The sequence below is a fragment of the Saimiri boliviensis genome, chromosome 11 (genome assembly GCF_048565385.1).
Source record: "Saimiri boliviensis isolate mSaiBol1 chromosome 11, mSaiBol1.pri, whole genome shotgun sequence".
NCBI classification, from domain to species: Eukaryota; Metazoa; Chordata; class Mammalia; order Primates; family Cebidae; genus Saimiri; species Saimiri boliviensis.
The window spans coordinates 90,947,706-90,966,445 of record NC_133459.1 but is presented as its reverse complement, the minus strand read 5'-3'; the positions used below and the strand labels follow the sequence as shown (position 1 = coordinate 90,966,445).

At 39.5% G+C, this 18,740-nt stretch overlaps 1 protein-coding gene across 2 annotated transcripts in view; it reads right to left on the bottom strand.

Annotated features, from left to right (window-relative positions):
- Positions 1-18,740, bottom strand: part of LOC120363152 (transport and Golgi organization protein 1 homolog) — a 35,120-nt gene that overhangs the window by 2,361 nt on the left and 14,019 nt on the right. Inside the window, exons 14-26 of one of the 2 annotated variants that reach the window (XM_074381167.1) lie at positions 15,950-16,051; positions 15,366-15,426; positions 15,225-15,260; positions 15,082-15,149; positions 14,880-14,980; positions 12,795-12,863; positions 12,588-12,667; positions 10,798-10,948; positions 8,203-8,271; positions 7,996-8,075; positions 6,206-6,356; positions 3,592-3,660; positions 3,080-3,464 (exon numbers count right to left, since the gene is read on the bottom strand). In XM_074381167.1, the coding sequence (XP_074237268.1) occupies positions 3,343-3,464; positions 3,592-3,660; positions 6,206-6,356; positions 7,996-8,075; positions 8,203-8,271; positions 10,798-10,948; positions 12,588-12,667; positions 12,795-12,863; positions 14,880-14,980; positions 15,082-15,149; positions 15,225-15,260; positions 15,366-15,426; positions 15,950-16,051 (1,159 nt within the window). In that variant the 3' untranslated portion in view covers positions 3,080-3,342. Of the gene's footprint in view, positions 1-3,079; positions 3,465-3,591; positions 3,661-6,205; positions 6,357-7,801; positions 7,874-7,995; positions 8,076-8,202; positions 8,272-10,363; positions 10,502-10,797; positions 10,949-12,587; positions 12,668-12,794; positions 12,864-14,879; positions 14,981-15,081; positions 15,150-15,224; positions 15,261-15,365; positions 15,427-15,949; positions 16,052-18,740 lie in introns of those variants that run through there. The other variant, XM_074381168.1, reaches the window with a different exon arrangement.

Here is an 18,740-nt window from a genome sequence, read left to right as displayed (position 1 = left end):
TGTCTATCTATCTATCTATCTATCTATCTATCTATCTATCTATTTGAATATATGTTGTAAGCTGAATACTTACCTTAATAGAGTAAGCTAAAGGAAATGTTACTGAAATCCTAAGAGGAAATGTATGTACAAAACTGTATGGTATTTGTGTATACTGTAAGTGTGCAGGATCTGTTTACAAGATGAATCGTCTGACAGAAATGACAGATAACTGCTGCTGCACACTCCAATCTATGGCATATATCAAAGCAGTTCAACTTTTCCAGTAATATCATGACATTGCTTCTTGAGAATACTTCCAGCATCACAAGTGGCATTTTATATGGATCACATGGTGTTATTCAAGGTTTATGTTCTTGCACTAAACATAAGAAATACACAAGAACTGTGAGAGATTATGTTTACATGGAGATTAACCTCACGCGGTGTTTAAAGCGGATACTCGCCACGCCTGAGCTCACTGCCATAGCAACAGGAGGTGGCTATGAAATTACTGTAGTAGTCCAGAGTGTACTACAGCCACCTTTTTGCATTCATGATTTAACACTGTGTCTTTACCTGTGTTTCCTTTCTCCCAATGGTGAATGGTGTCATGTATATCTGTGTTTGTGTGTGCAAGTTTTGATAAACTATTAAAAATAGATTTTTGAATATTTTACAATAGTATACGATAAAATAGACTAGTATCTACATATATTGTATTCATGACAGACGTAATTTATTTTATTTAATATTTCTAAGCTGCGTGTTTCATCTGTAAGTTCTTTCAAATTCTTGCAAAGTTCCAAAAATTTTCCCAAGGTATTTTTTGAACAACCTCTGCGTATAAACTGGCCTGCACAAATCAAACCTGTGTTGTTCAATGGTCAGCTGTATTTGGAAGAGGAATCCCACAGAACTTTAATTAAAAGATAAAGGCTTACAATTCATAGTAAAATCAATGAAAAGAAACAATAAAAGGACCTCAAGGGAAATAATAAATTCTCTCTGTTCTAAAACAAACCTTGCAGTTGAATACTTATCCACCAAGACAAATTAAGACATTTTCTTTTCTATACTGGACAGACCCAAATTCTAAATTGTTGTCTGCGTCAGAATCCTCAAATAAAAGGGAAAAAGCCACAATAAACAGTATTGCAAGGAAACATGTGAATGCTCACCCAATTCACTTCTAGGCATATCTCTTTGACTGAGAGTAGCAGAGAGTGGTCTCACAGGTGGCTCCACGGTCAATGGATGGGAGCATTCTCCACCACTCACAATGGATGGGCCAAAAGAGCCATTCTGGCTCAGAGGACCTAAAGATGACCTAGTACACAGCCAGAGATGTTCAAAAAAACATGTGCTGAATATTCCTGGCTTTCTAGAAATAGCTCCTTTCTTTCTTCTATTAGAGACGATTATTGCCCATCTAATCACAGGACATTATGCAGCACCCTTTGTGTTTTAAGAAACTTGGGAAGAAGTTACAAGGTACTCAGTCAGCTTCCTCGCTGCATGGCAAAGCCCTGCAATTGCAGTTGTTTTAGCAAGGGACAGAGAGAGAAGATGACTACGCTTTACAAGTCAATCACCGGTGGTCAGATCATCTTACCAAAGGGTGGAGGAATTGGCCGAGGCGCGAAAGGTCCACAGAGCTGAGGTGGTGGTCCATATGGAATGGGTGGTGGTACAGGGCCTCCCATGGGGGTGCTCATCAGAGGGACTCCTGGGAAAGGAGGGGGCCCTCTTGGAGTCGAATGACCCTGCAGAGTAAAAGCAATTGAAGTTTTGAAATACTCTGGTATGACAGACAAAAGTACCAACACCAGTCAAAACTAAAACCCAATGAAGCAGATGTCAGGCACTTGTCCAAAGAGCAGAATTAGTGCAGCAACTACTGCCCTCATTTGTTCCCACTCACAGCTTAGAGAGGTTAAGAGTATGTCACAGGAGTGAACATTTTTGCTATAATCGTCTTATTGCTTATATCTGCACATGGAAGGGAAAGCAGAGGTTATAAAGGGAAGTCCTTCCTGACTAACACTATTTCTAAGGCAGTCACTCCCTCTGCACATCCCTCCCATCAGGATAATTTCCATATTTAGAATGCAGAGAATGAAAGGGAATGAAAAATCCATTCTCTGCCATGTAATAGCAATTATTCAGAGTACCTTCAACAGGCCTTTCATATGGCAACTCGAATTCTCCTATCTCTAAATCTCTAATAGGACAATCTTGTTCGAAATATGCACGAACACAGGCACAGAGAGTATTAGATAATTTGCTGACAGTCACACAGCATGTAAGAAGCTGGGCTGGAATTCAAGGCCGGGTTGGACTCCAAGGTCATGTTCTTTCCACCTCTACTTCTACTCTCTAACATAGGAGTCACTACTCTCTTTGAGGTCTTCTACTTCAAATGGGTCTTGGGTCTTATCCAAGTTGCCCCTGGATAAAAACATTTCTCAAGACATGTGTATTCCTCGAGTCATGTGCTGGAACTCCAAAGTATGTTCCAAGAGAAACAATGTTATATACACAAATTACGCAGGCACACTCTATTTACCTTCATTCACTAGTAATACTGTCTACTGTGAGACACGGACTAATCATTTCCTATGGGAAAGTGGTTTGGAAACTCTCAGTCGTAAAAATAAATGTACTCTGATTTCAATACAGAGAAGCATGGTGCGGTATCATCACAGGACTTGCCAGCCTTGACAGCTAAACAAGTTACAAGAGAATACACTTGTGTGAACACTGTTTAACGACACCGCTGAGAAATGGCTCAACGGGTAATTACAGTCTTCCACTGTTCAGTACTTCCAACAAACATTCTTCTGTTATCAATCTGTAATTTCAGATCATTCAAAATACGTTTGGCCTACTATACAATTGGAGACATTCTTAAATAGTACATTTCCAAACGGAGGCATAATAATGAATTATACAATTTACAATGAATTTACTCTGCAAAAGAGCATTAAACACTGAAATACCGAAGAGTGGGGACGATTCACTTTGTTTAAGTTAATTACATTTACAGCAAATGCTCTACACAGGATGAATGTCGAAGCAATCAGGAGAGAGGAGAAAAGGCCAACAAATCAGTCAGATTTCAGCAGCACTCCCAAGTCAAGGACAAAAGTAAGATCAATATCGCCAGGCAATTTATAGCCCAGTTCAGTCCACACTTCTAAGGACTTACTGCTACCGGATGCTCAGCTGAAGATGCAATGCTGAGAACTGAGGGGACTTCAGGCTCTTGGAGAACAGTTTGCTTTTTTAGAAAAATATATGGGACAGTACAGATAGAACACACAAATAGGAGATGAAGCAAAGAGAGAGTTGCAGGAAAAGCTACAGGTTCTTGAAATGACTATTCAAAATGGGTACATTTACCTTGCCTTCATCCATCGCCCTGGTAGGGGAAGAGCCTCTTGAGCCGTTGTTCATCATGGCAGCTGGACCAGATCCTGCATCTGTTAAAGGCCAGATAACTGACATAGGCTTATTCTGACTTGTGTACTCTATGAGGAGGCTAAAACAAAAATCCTCTCCCCGCTTCCTGCATGGCTTTAGACTCTTTAAACACTCTTGCTCCCTTACCAGAAGGAGAGGGTTTCCCAGATTCCTCAGCTGACCATTGAGGATGAGACAGAGGCCCGTCCACAGATCCTTGGGAAAGAAAGAACAGAGCCCGTGTATGTATTTTGCAGAAGAAATAACAAATTGCAGACGGGTTAGGGTTCAAGTCTATCTGGAAAGCAACATTAAAAACGGGTCTCCTGATACTCATGAAGGCAAATCATTCATAATTTATTCACAGACTTAGAGAATTAAAATGAGAAATGCCGGGCCGGGCACGGTGGCTCATGCCTGTAATCCCAGCACTTTGGGAGGCCGAGGCGGGTGGATCACGAGGTCAAGAGATCGAGACCATCCTGGTCAACATGGTGAAACCCCGACTCTACTAACAGTACAAAAAATCAGCTGGGCATGACGGCACGTGCCTGTAATCCCGGCTACTCAGGAGACTGAGGCCGGAGAATTGCCTGATCCCAGAAGGCAGAGGTTGTGGTGAGCTGAGATTGCACCATTGCACTCCAGCCTGGGTAACAAGAGTGAAAGTCCACCTCAAACAAACAAACAAAAAGAAGTGCCTTGCACTGAAAGAACAATAATCTCTGCACATTAATGACTCTAATCTACACCTCAAGCTACAGACTTCTATATACAGTGTTCTACATTGTGATTTTTGTTTGCTGTATATGTAAGCTGACTTCCATATCTTACTATTACAGACATATTTAGGATTCGAAATAGACTCAACAGCATTTCATACTATAGTAATGAGAAGGGGAACCATGTATGCCTCATAAACTATAAAGTTACTAAGGCAAATACAGTTGATTCTTGAACAATGCAGGGATTAGGTGTGCTGATCCACTGTGCAGTCAAAAACCCACGTGTAACTTTTCACTCACCAAAGCCAACCTACTAATAAACAGCCTACTATTGACCAGAAGCCTTACCAATAACATAAGTAGTTGATTAACACATATTATGTGTGTGTATCTATCTATCTATCTATCTATCTATCTATCTATCTATCTATCTATCTACCTATCTATCTATCTATCTATCTACCTATCTATCTATCTATCTATTTGTATATATGTTGTAAGCTGAATACTTACCTTAATAGAGTAAGCTAAAGGAAATGTTACTGAAATCCTAAGAGGAAATGTATGTACAAAACTGTATGGTATTTGTGTATACTGTAAGTGTGCAGGATCTGTTTACAAGATGAATCGTCTGACAGAAATGACAGATAACTGCTGCTGCACACTCCAATCTATGGCATATATCAAAGCAGTTCAACTTTTCTAGTAATATCATGACATTGCTTCTTGAGAATACTTCCAGCATCACAAGTGGCATTTTATATGGGTCACATGGTGTTATTCAAGGTTTATGTTCTTGCACTAAACATAAGAAATACACAAGAACTGTGAGAGATTATGTTTACATGGAGATTAACCTCACGCGGTGTTTAAAGCGGATACTCGCCACGCCTGAGCTCACTGCCATAGCAACAGGAGGTGGCTATGAAATTACTGTAGTAGTCCAGAGTGTACTACAGCCACCTTTTTGCATTCATGATTTAACACTGTGTCTTTACCTGTGTTTCCTTTCTCCCTAATGGTGAATGGTGTCATGTATATCTGTGTTTGTGTGTGCAAGTTTTGATAAACTTTTAAAAATAGATTTTTGAATATTTTACAATAGTATATGATAAAATAGACTAGTATCTACATATATTGTATTCATTCATGACGGACGTAATTTTTTTTTTATATATTTCTAAGCTGCGTGTTTCATCTGTAAGTTCTTTCAAATTCTCGCAGTTCCAAAAATTTTCCCAAGGTATTTTTTGAACAACCTCTGCGTATAAACGGGCCTGCGCAAATCAAACCTGTGTTGTTCAATGGTCAGCTGCATTTGGAAGAGGAATCCCACAGAACTTTAATTAAAAGATAAAGGCTTACAATTCCTAGTAAAATCAATGAAAAGAAACAATAAAAGGACCTCAAGGGAAATAATAAATTCTTTCTGTTCTAAAACAAACCTTGCAGTTGAATACTTATCCACCAAGACAAATTAAGACATTTCCTTTTCTATACTGGACAGACCCAAATTCTAAATTGTTGTCTGCATCAGAATCCTCAAATAAAAGGGAAAAAGCCACAACAAACAGTATTGCAAGGAAACATGTGAATGCTCACCCAATTCACTTCTAGGCATATCTCTTTGACTGAGAGTAGCAGAGAGTGGTCTCACAGGTGGCTCCACGGTCAATGGATGGGAGCATTCTCCACCACTCACAGGGGATGGGCCAAAAGAGCCATTCTGGCTCAGGGGACCTAAAGATGACCTAGTACACGGCCAGAGATGTTCAAAAAAACATGTGCTGAATATTCCCGGCTTTCTAGAATTAGCTCCTTTCCTTCTTCTATTAGAGACGATTATTGCCCATCTAATCACAGGACATTATGCAGCACCCTTTGTGTTTTAAGAAACTTGGGGAGAAGTTACAAGGTACTCAGTCAGCTTCCTCGCTGCATGGCAAAGCCCTGCAACTGCAGTTGTTTTAGCAAGGGACAGAGAGAGAAGATGACTACGCTTTACAAGTTAATCACCGGTGTTCAGATCATCTTACCAAAGGGCGGAGGAATTGGCCGAGGCCCGAAAGGTCCACAGAGCTGAGGTGGTGGTCCATATGGAATGGGTGGTGGTACAGGGCCTCCCATGGGGGTGCTCATCAGAGGGACTCCTGGGAAAGGAGGGGGCCCTCTTGGAGTCGTATGACCCTGCAGAGTAGAAGCAATTGAAGCTTTGAAATACTCTGGTATGACAGACAAAAGTACCAACACCAGTCAAAACTAAAACCCAATGAAGCAGATGTCAGGCACTTGTCCAAAGAGCAGAATTAGTGCAGCAACTACTGCCCTCATTTGTTCCCACTCACAGCTTAGAGAGGTTAAGAGTATGTCACAGGAGTGAACATTTTTGCTATAATCGTCTTATTGCTTATATCTGCACATGGAAGGGAAAGCAGAGGTTATAAAGGGAAGTCCTTCCTGACTAACACTATTTCTAAGGCAGTCACTCCCTCTGCACATCCCTCCCATCAGGATAATTTCCATATTTAGAATGCAGAGAATGAAAGGGAATGAAAAATCCATTCTCTGCCATGTAATAGCAATTATTCAGAGTACCTTCAACAGGCCTTACATATTGCAACTCGAATTTTCCTATCTCTAAATCTCTAATAGGACCATCTTGTTCCAAATATGCAGGAACACAGGCACAGAGAGTATTAGATAATTTGCTGACAGTCACACAGCATGTAAGAAGCTGGGCTGGAATTCAAGGCCGGGTTGGACTCCAAGGTCATGTTCTTTCCACCTCTACTTCTACTCTCTAACAAAGGAGTCACTACTCTCTTTGAGGTCTTCTACTTCAAATGGGTCTTGGGTCTTATCCAAGTTGCCCCTGGATAAAAACATTTCTCAAGACATGTGTATTCCTCGAGTCATGTGCTGGAACTCCAAAGTATGTTCCAAGAGAAACAATGTTATATACACAAATTACGCAGGCACACTCTATTTACCTTCATTCACTAGTAATACTGTCTACTGTGAGACACGGACTAATCATTTCCTATGGGAAAGTGGTTTGGAAACTCTCAGTCGTAAAAATAAATGTACTCTGATTTCAATACAGAGAAGCATGGTGCGGTATCATCACAGGACTTGCCAGCCTTGACAGCTAAACAAGTTACAAGAGAATACACTTGTGTGAACACTGTTTAACGACACCGCTGAGAAATGGCTCAACGGGTAATTACAGTCTTCCACTGTTCAGTACTTCCAACAAACATTCTTCTGTTATCAATCTGTAATTTCAGATCATTCAAAGTACGTTTTGCCTACTATACAATTGGAGACATTCTTAAATAGTACATTTCCAAACGGAGGCATAATAATGAATTATACAACTTACAATGAATTTACTCTGCAAAAGAGCATTAAACACTGAAATACCGAAGAGTGGGGACGATTCACTTTGTTTAAGTTAATTACAGTTACAGCAAATGCTCTACACAGGATGAATGTCGAAGCAATCAGGAGAGAGGAGAAAAGGCCAACAAATCAGTCAGATTTCAGCAGCACTCCCAAGTCAAGGACAAAAGTAAGATCAATATCGCCAGGCAATTTATAGCCCAGTTCAGTCCACACTTCTAAGGACTTACTGCTACCGGATGCTCAGCTGAAGATGCAATGCTGAGAACTGAGGGGACTTCAGGCTCTTGGAGAACAGTTTGCTTTTTTAGAAAAATATATGGGACAGTACAGATAGAACACACAAATAGGAGATGAAGCAAAGAGAGAGTTGCAGGAAAAGCTACAGGTTCTTGAAATGACTATTCAAAATGGGTACATTTACCTTGCCTTCATCCATCGCCCTGGTAGGGGAAGAGCCTCTTGAGCCATTGTTCATCATGGCAGCTGGACCAGATCCTGCATCTGTTAAAGGCCAGATAACTGACATAGGCTTATTCTGACTTGTGTACTCTATGAGGAGGCTAAAACAAAAATCCTCTCCCCGCTTCCTGCATGGCTTTAGACTCTTTAAACACTCTTGCTCCCTTACCAGAAGGAGAGGGTTTCCCAGATTCCTCAGCTGACCATTGAGGATGAGACAGAGGCCCGTCCACAGATCCTTGGGAAAGAAAGAACAGAGCCCGTGTATGTATTTTGCAGAAGAAATAACAAATTGTAGATGGGTTAGGGTTCAAGTCTATCTGGAAAGCAACATTAAAAACGGGTCTCCTGATACTCATGAAGGCAAATCATTCATAATTTATTCACAGACTTAGAGAATTAAAATGAGAAATGCCGGGCCGGGCACGGTGGCTCATGCCTGTAATCCCAGCACTTTGGGAGGCCGAGGCGGGTGGATCACGAGGTCAAGAGATCGAGACCATCCTGGTCAACATGGTGAAACCCCGACTCTACTAACAGTACAAAAAATCAGCTGGGCATGACGGCACGTGCCTGTAATCCCGGCTACTCAGGAGACTGAGGCCGGAGAATTGCCTGATCCCAGAAGGCAGAGGTTGTGGTGAGCTGAGATTGCACCATTGCACTCCAGCCTGGGTAACAAGAGTGAAAGTCCACCTCAAACAAACAAACAAAAAGAAGTGCCTTGCACTGAAAGAACAATAATCTCTGCACATTAATGACTCTAATCTACACCTCAAGCTACAGACTTCTATATACAGTGTTCTACATTGTGATTTTTGTTTGCTGTATATGTAAGCTGACTTCCATATCTTACTATTATAGACATATTTAGGATTCGAAATAGACTCAACAGCATTTCATACTATAGTAATGAGAAGGGGAACCATGTATGCCTCATAAACTATAAAGTTACTAAGGCAAATACAGTTGATTCTTGAACAATGCAGGGATTAGGTGTGCTGATCCACTGTGCAGTCAAAAACCCACGTGTAACTTTTCACTCACCAAAGCCAACCTACTAATAAACAGCCTACTATTGACCAGAAGCCTTACCAATAACATAAGTAGTTGATTAACACATATTATGTGTGTGTATCTATCTATCTATCTATCTATCTATCTACCTATCTATCTATCTATCTATCTACCTATCTATCTATCTATCTATTTGTATATATGTTGTAAGCTGAATACTTACCTTAATAGAGTAAGCTAAAGGAAATGTTACTGAAATCCTAAGAGGAAATGTATGTACAAAACTGTATGGTATTTGTGTATACTGTAAGTGTGCAGGATCTGTTTACAAGATGAATCGTCTGACAGAAATGACAGATAACTGCTGCTGCACACTCCAATCTATGGCATATATCAAAGCAGTTCAACTTTTCTAGTAATATCATGACATTGCTTCTTGAGAATACTTCCAGCATCACAAGTGGCATTTTATATGGGTCACATGGTGTTATTCAAGGTTTATGTTCTTGCACTAAACATAAGAAATACACAAGAACTGTGAGAGATTATGTTTACATGGAGATTAACCTCACGCGGTGTTTAAAGCGGATACTCGCCACGCCTGAGCTCACTGCCATAGCAACAGGAGGTGGCTATGAAATTACTGTAGTAGTCCAGAGTGTACTACAGCCACCTTTTTGCATTCATGATTTAACACTGTGTCTTTACCTGTGTTTCCTTTCTCCCTAATGGTGAATGGTGTCATGTATATCTGTGTTTGTGTGTGCAAGTTTTGAAAAACTTTTAAAAATAGATTTTTGAATATTTTACAATAGTATATGATAAAATAGACTAGTATCTACAAATATTGTATTCATTCATGACAGACGTAATTTTTTTTTTTATATATTTCTAAGCTGCGTGTTTCATCTGTAAGTTCTTTCAAATTCTCGCAGTTCCAAAAATTTTCCCAAGGTATTTTTTGAACAACCTCTGCGTATAAACGGGCCTGCGCAAATCAAACCTGTGTTGTTCAATGGTCAGCTGCATTTGGAAGAGGAATCCCACAGAACTTTAATTAAAAGATAAAGGCTTACAATTCCTAGTAAAATCAATGAAAAGAAACAATAAAAGGACCTCAAGGGAAATAATAAATTCTTTCTGTTCTAAAACAAACCTTGCAGTTGAATACTTATCCACCAAGACAAATTAAGACATTTCCTTTTCTATACTGGACAGACCCAAATTCTAAATTGTTGTCTGCATCAGAATCCTCAAATAAAAGGGAAAAAGCCACAACAAACAGTATTGCAAGGAAACATGTGAATGCTCACCCAATTCACTTCTAGGCATATCTCTTTGACTGAGAGTAGCAGAGAGTGGTCTCACAGGTGGCTCCACGGTCAATGGACGGGAGCATTCTCCACCACTCACAGGGGATGGGCCAAAAGAGCCATTCTGGCTCAGGGGACCTAAAGATGACCTAGTACACGGCCAGAGATGTTCAAAAAAACATGTGCTGAATATTCCCGGCTTTCTAGAATTAGCTCCTTTCCTTCTTCTATTAGAGACGATTATTGCCCATCTAATCACAGGACATTATGCAGCACCCTTTGTGTTTTAAGAAACTTGGGAAGAAGTTACAAGGTACTCAGTCAGCTTCCTCGCTGCATGGCAAAGCCCTGCAACTGCAGTTGTTTTAGCAAGGGACAGAGAGAGAAGATGACTACGCTTTACAAGTTAATCACCGGTGTTCAGATCATCTTACCAAAGGGCGGAGGAATTGGCCGAGGCCCGAAAGGTCCACAGAGCTGAGGTGGTGGTCCATATGGAATGGGTGGTGGTACAGGGCCTCCCATGGGGGTGCTCATCAGAGGGACTCCTGGGAAAGGAGGGGGCCCTCTTGGAGTCGTATGACCCTGCAGAGTAGAAGCAATTGAAGCTTTGAAATACTCTGGTATGACAGACAAAAGTACCAACACCAGTCAAAACTAAAACCCAATGAAGCAGATGTCAGGCACTTGTCCAAAGAGCAGAATTAGTGCAGCAACTACTGCCCTCATTTGTTCCCACTCACAGCTTAGAGAGGTTAAGAGTATGTCACAGGAGTGAACATTTTTGCTATAATCGTCTTATTGCTTATATCTGCACATGGAAGGGAAAGCAGAGGTTATAAAGGGAAGTCCTTCCTGACTAACACTATTTCTAAGGCAGTCACTCCCTCTGCACATCCCTCCCATCAGGATAATTTCCATATTTAGAATGCAGAGAATGAAAGGGAATGAAAAATCCATTCTCTGCCATGTAATAGCAATTATTCAGAGTACCTTCAACAGGCCTTACATATGGCAACTCGAATTTTCCTATCTCTAAATCTCTAATAGGACCATCTTGTTCCAAATATGCAGGAACACAGGCACAGAGAGTATTAGATAATTTGCTGACAGTCACACAGCATGTAAGAAGCTGGGCTGGAATTCAAGGCCGGGTTGGACTCCAAGGTCATGTTCTTTCCACCTCTACTTCTACTCTCTAACAAAGGAGTCACTACTCTCTTTGAGGTCTTCTACTTCAAATGGGTCTTGGGTCTTATCCAAGTTGCCCCTGGATAAAAACATTTCTCAAGACATGTGTATTCCTCGAGTCATGTGCTGGAACTCCAAAGTATGTTCCAAGAGAAACAATGTTATATACACAAATTACGCAGGCACACTCTATTTACCTTCATTCACTAGTAATACTGTCTACTGTGAGACACGGACTAATCATTTCCTATGGGAAAGTGGTTTGGAAACTCTCAGTCGTAAAAATAAATGTACTCTGATTTCAATACAGAGAAGCATGGTGCGGTATCATCACAGGACTTGCCAGCCTTGACAGCTAAACAAGTTACAAGAGAATACACTTGTGTGAACACTGTTTAACGACACCGCTGAGAAATGGCTCAACGGGTAATTACAGTCTTCCACTGTTCAGTACTTCCAACAAACATTCTTCTGTTATCAATCTGTAATTTCAGATCATTCAAAGTACGTTTTGCCTACTATACAATTGGAGACATTCTTAAATAGTACATTTCCAAACGGAGGCATAATAATGAATTATACAACTTACAATGAATTTACTCTGCAAAAGAGCATTAAACACTGAAATACCGAAGAGTGGGGACGATTCACTTTGTTTAAGTTAATTACAGTTACAGCAAATGCTCTACACAGGATGAATGTCGAAGCAATCAGGAGAGAGGAGAAAAGGCCAACAAATCAGTCAGATTTCAGCAGCACTCCCAAGTCAAGGACAAAAGTAAGATCAATATCGCCAGGCAATTTATAGCCCAGTTCAGTCCACACTTCTAAGGACTTACTGCTACCGGATGCTCAGCTGAAGATGCAATGCTGAGAACTGAGGGGACTTCAGGCTCTTGGAGAACAGTTTGCTTTTTTAGAAAAATATATGGGACAGTACAGATAGAACACACAAATAGGAGATGAAGCAAAGAGAGAGTTGCAGGAAAAGCTACAGGTTCTTGAAATGACTATTCAAAATGGGTACATTTACCTTGCCTTCATCCATCGCCCTGGTAGGGGAAGAGCCTCTTGAGCCGTTGTTCATCATGGCAGCTGGACCAGATCCTGCATCTGTTAAAGGCCAGATAACTGACATAGGCTTATTCTGACTTGTGTACTCTATGAGGAGGCTAAAACAAAAATCCTCTCCCCGCTTCCTGCATGGCTTTAGACTCTTTAAACACTCTTGCTCCCTTACCAGAAGGAGAGGGTTTCCCAGATTCCTCAGCTGACCATTGAGGATGAGACAGAGGCCCGTCCACAGATCCTTGGGAAAGAAAGAACAGAGCCCGTGTATGTATTTTGCAGAAGAAATAACAAATTGTAGACGGGTTAGGGTTCAAGTCTATCTGGAAAGCAACATTAAAAACGGGTCTCCTGATACTCATGAAGGCAAATCATTTATAATTTATTCACAGACTTAGAGAATTAAAATGAGAAATGCCGGGCCGGGCACGGTGGCTCATGCCTGTAATCCCAGCACTTTGGGAGGCCGAGGCGGGTGGATCACGAGGTCAAGAGATCGAGACCATCCTGGTCAACATGGAGAAACCCCAACTCTACTAACAATATAAAAAATTAGCTGGGCATGACGGCACGTGCCTGTAATCCCAGCTACTCAGGAGACTGAGGCCGGAGAATTGCCTGATCCCAGAAGGCAGAGGTTGTGGTGAGCTGGGATTGCACCATTGCACTCCAGCCTGGGTAACAAGAGCGAAAGTCCATCTCAAACAAACAAACAAAAAGAAGTGCCTTGCACTGAAAGAACAATAATCTCTGCACATTAGTGACTCTAATCTACACTTCAAGCTACAGACTTCTATATACAGTGTTCTACATTGTGATTTTTGTTTGCTGTATATGTAAGCTGACTTCCATATCTTACTATTACAGACATATTTAGGATTCGAAATAGACTCAACAGCATTTCATACCATAGTAATGAGAAGGGGAACCATGTATGCCTCATAAACTATAAAGTTACTAAGGCAAATACAGTTGATTCTTGAACAATGCAGGGATTAGGTATGCTGATCCCCTGTTCAGTCAAAAACCCACGAGTAACTTTTCACTCACCAAAGCCAACCTACTAATAAACAGCCTACTATTGACCAGAAGCCTTACCAATAACATAAGTAGTTGATTAACACATATTATGTGTGTGTATCTATCTATCTATCTATCTATCTATCTATCTATCTATCTATTTGTATATATGTTGTAAGCTATATACTTACCTTTATAGAGTAAGCTAAAGGAAATGTTACTGAAATCCTAAGAGGAAATGTATGTACAATACTGTATGGTATTTGTGTATACTATAAGTGTGCAGGATCTGTTTACAAGATGAATCGTCTGACAGAAATGACAGATAACTGCTGCTGCACACTCCAATCTATGGCATATATCAAAGCAGTTCAACTTTTCTAGTAATATCATGACATTGCTTCTTGAGAATACTTCCAGAATCACAAGTGGCATTTTATATGGGTCACATGGTGTTATTCAAGGTTTATGTTCTTGCACTAAACATAAGAAATACACAAGAACTGTGAGAGATTATGTTTACCTGGAGATTAACCTCACGTGGTGTTTAAGGCGGATACTTGCCACACCTGAGCTCACTGCCACAGCAGCAGGAGGTGGCTATGAAATTACTGTAGTAGTCCAGAGTGTACTAGAGCCACCTTTTTGCATTCATGATTTAACACTGTGTCTTTACCTGTGTTTACTTTCTTCCAATTGTGAATGGTGTCATGTATATCTGTGTTTGTGTGTGCAAGTTTTGATAAACTTTTAAAAATAGATTTTTGAATATTTTACAATAGTATACGATAAAATAGACTAGTATCTACATATATTGTATGCATTCATTACAGACCTAAATTTTTTAAAAAATATTTCTAGGCTGTGTGTTTCATCTGCAAGTTCTTTCAAATTCTTGCAAAGTTCCAAAAATTTTCCCAAGGTATTTTTTGGAAAACCTCTGCATATAAACGGACCTGCGCAAATCAAACCTGTGTGAGAGCAGTCTCACAGGTGGCTCTACTGTCAGTGGAGATGAGCATTCTCCAGCACTCACAGGGGATGGGCCAAAGGAGCCATTTTGGCTCACAGGACCTAAAGATGACAGTGTCTTATTATCATTTTAAGACAGCCTTTTTTTCTTAATTTCTTGCGATTATTTTTGGGGTATCATAGCCATGAGACACAGAAACAAAAGTCGTTTATGTATATTTTACACCAAAAATAGATTGTTCCCCTTTACAAGGTGCTCCCTTACCTCTCTGGGGATGGTTTTTTGTATTTCGTCTTCTCGGCATTTGTTTTACAATCACAGGTTCTTTTTGAAGCAATGTCATCTTTTGCGATAATTCCAATAATCTTCAATGTAGAGAAAGAGTATTTAAGAAAGGCTTAAATATGGAACAGAAACAAAATTTTTAAGAGGTAACACTGAAAACATAGACATCAAAATCACGTACTTGTGTCTCAAGCTGGTAGCTTCCATTTTCTCTTCAGCTATAGCTCTTTCTGCAGCACGAGCTTTGAGCTATTGAAGAAATATATTAAAATTAAGTTCTAGGAGACTATGCACCAAATAAAGGAAAGAAAAAAGAAATCTTACCCAGTTTTCATGAGCTTTCTTCTCATGGGTAATGATCTGAAAAAGATAATACATCACAAAATATGCTTACAGATTCATTATAATGGCCTGCATTAATTATCAAAGAATTTGGGGCACTAAATAGAAGACTAGAATCATTACCTGGTTTTTAAATAACCAGTCTGTTTTCTGTAATTGATCCTCCATTTCTTCTATTCTCCACCTAAGAATTACACTTGACTTTATGAGTTAAAGCACAACGAAATAAAAACCCAAACAATATGACTTTGTTAACTCTTACCCTAACAACTGTACCCTAATAGAGCTACTTTAACTGTTCCTAAATATGTTTCTCAAATATCCCTGTTATCTTCCACTATAAACCCTTTTTTCCTTTTTTCATCCTTTAACTATATCATTAAAAAATTTCCCAAAGTTAGGACTACTGGGTCTATCAAATGGCAAACTCACTTTAATGGCTTTTGATACATCATGCAACAAACTGACCCCTCGCTGCCCCTACCCCAAGAACTGTTTGCATGAACCAAGTTCCCTTATAGTTTTGCCAGCACTGAGTAGTTGTTAATATTTTTCCATTTGTTAACTTAATATTTAGTTTTTCTTTTGTATGAATTTATGTATTCATGTCCTCTAACCATTTATTTATGCTTTTGTGCTAAAAAAAAAAAATAAAATAAAAAACAATTTTATTAGCCAGTGACATCGTCTTTAGAGGGTGAACTTACTTGTAAGTTTTTACTTCCTCTGCAGCCGAAACTGCCTTTTCATTGGCAGCTGATAGCTTCTGCTCTCTTTCCTGTCGCTCATACTCTTCTTGACTTAATTTCCTAAGATAAAACTGGTTGTCAGTGAAAGTATTTCTCTTTTCCCCCTGGCATTCTGTCTGAATGCTCTATTAAAATGTCACTTCCTATCCTATTCTTAAAAATGCACAGACTATACAAATTCATAGGATGGAATTCAAATTGTCCTTTAGGATAAAAATCCAACTGTGGCCTGTTGATACATCACCTGTATTTTCTAATGTCTCATAATTCTTTCCTCACTAGTAAGTAAATGTAATTAAAATAACACTATGTGTCCCATGGGAAAGACTGTTATGTTGAAATGATGAATGCTCACTTTTCTTTAGTGTGGAAAGCCAGGACTGATCAACCGAACACAGTTAAGCTTATTAGGATAAAGCAGGGGATAATTACTTATCTTATTTTTTTATTGCATTTTAGGTTTTGGGGTACATGTGAAGAACATGCAAGTTTGTTGCATAGGTACACACATGGCAGCATGGTTTGCTGCCTTCCTTCCCCTCACCTGTATCTGTCATTTCCCCCCATGCTATCTCTTCCCACCTCCCCACCATGGAATATCTTATTTTTAACCATGGAAAAACCACTAATTAATTTTCTTATGGGCTGTTTCTCAATCCAAGACTGGTACCATGATAAAGACAGCCAATGAAAGGGCTTTTTAGAAAATGCCTTCTAACTGTACGGTTAACCACAGAACATTTTCACACTTCAGATATGGAGCTCCCTTACATATTTCAAAGGAATCATGATTAAGCAGAGAGACAAATCTGAGTATTGCCAATGTCTGTTGAACAGAAAAAGAATCCAAACTGTCCTGTAATCAGGGTGCTATGTCCTGAAAATTGGTTTTAATCTGATAAATTTCAAGCTCAAGATGTCAACATAGTGTAACACAGATTGTAAAGGCAGCAACATTTAATGGATTAAAAGTGTTGCTTGTAGTTACCCTTGTACTTCTTTACTAATAGTTCTGATACAAAAGATACTTGAAACTTTTCTATAAATTGGAAACAAAAATAGAGGAACTATAGTAAAAAAGGTTATTAACACCAAAGAGAAAAAAGTGTACGTATTCTTTTATAACTGCTCATTTACTATTTCAGCAAATATTTTGTGAGTGGTTATAACATACTAGTTACCTTATAAGAGGCTAAGATAAAGGTTTGGGTATGGTAAGTACTACCTCTGCACTGAAAGAGCTCACAGTTGAATGTATAAAAGGTACGTATAAGAATAGAACAAGCCCTCTCTGACTCCGGCTTAGGAGGGGATGTGTAAAAAGCAAGTCTTAAAGAAAGATTCCCAACACTGAAAATAAGAACATATGGACAAAAATATAAAGAAGGTGCTTGAAGGCCTCAGAAAGCTAATAAGGCAGTGCAGAAAATCCAGTAAGAAAAACCACAGCATTATAAGTAATCTGCATTTTAAGCCATTGTCCCCCAGGTTCATCCACACATTAAAGATAAACCAGACATATACGAAGGTTGAGAAAAACTTTCAACAGATCCCTGGGTTCAGAGAAACAAGAGGTGAGTTCAGAGCTGACAATGAGAAGACCCCTGAGAAAAAGCCCTAGGCTTTGGGTTGAGCCCAGAGAAGAGCTGCACACTTGGAGTACTGAACAGGCAATATAAAGTCCTTTAAACAGACTAAGCCATTTTTCAATGAACTTAATAGCTAATTGGAATAAATTGATGACCACCTTCTAGAGGTAATCTCAAATCTTTTCTGTAGGATGATAACATTATCCGGGACCTCAAATTCCCCCTACAAATTTTCATAAACAATGTTCAGCACTTTATCAGAACCAACCAGGCATTTCATAAGACAAGACAATGTGATTGCAATCTAAAAGACAAGAGAAACAGACTCATAAGGGATCCGCATGATAGGATTACCACATAGATTTTAAAACAATTGTGCCTTACATATTGAAGGAAGTAAAAGTCATGATTATGAATTTCAGCAGAGGATCAGAAAGTGTAAAAGTAAAAAATAGTAAGTGAAACCAAAAAGAACTCAATTAATGATTACAGCAGATTAGATAACTGAGGTTGGATTTTAGCACACTGGAAGATACGTCAGAAGAAAACATCCAGAATGAAGCAAATTCAGGATGTAGGAGCACTGGGAAAGGGTAAGAGCACTGGGCAAGGATGAGGGATCTTAGTATGTTTAATTGGATTCTCAGGACAAGAGAGAATGAAATGGAATTAATACATGAAAAAAGAGGCCTCAAATTCAAGAAATGTTTATAACCTCAAGCAGCATAAATGCAAAAGAAAAAGCAGGAGGGTAGGGTTGTAGGGGTGACGACAAAACCCTACATGAGGCATCTCCCAATAGCTGAAAAACCAAAAAGAAAAATGACTAAAGGCAGCTAGGGAGGGCATGATGTATTTGAAAAAGAGAAAATAAGAATGATAATAGATTCATCAAAGAAACTTTAAAACCAGAAGATAATTGGTTATCTTTAAAGTGCTGGTATTAAACAACTATCAAAATTCCATAACCAGTAGAAATATCCTTTTAAGGGTGGGAGTGGTGGCTCACACCTGTAATGCCAGCACTTTGGGAGCCTGAGGCAGGTGGATCACCTGAGGTCAGGAGTTCAAGACCAGTCTGACGAACATGGAGAAACCCCATCTCCACTAAAAACAAAACAAAACAAAACAAAACAAAACAAAACAAAACAAAACAAAAC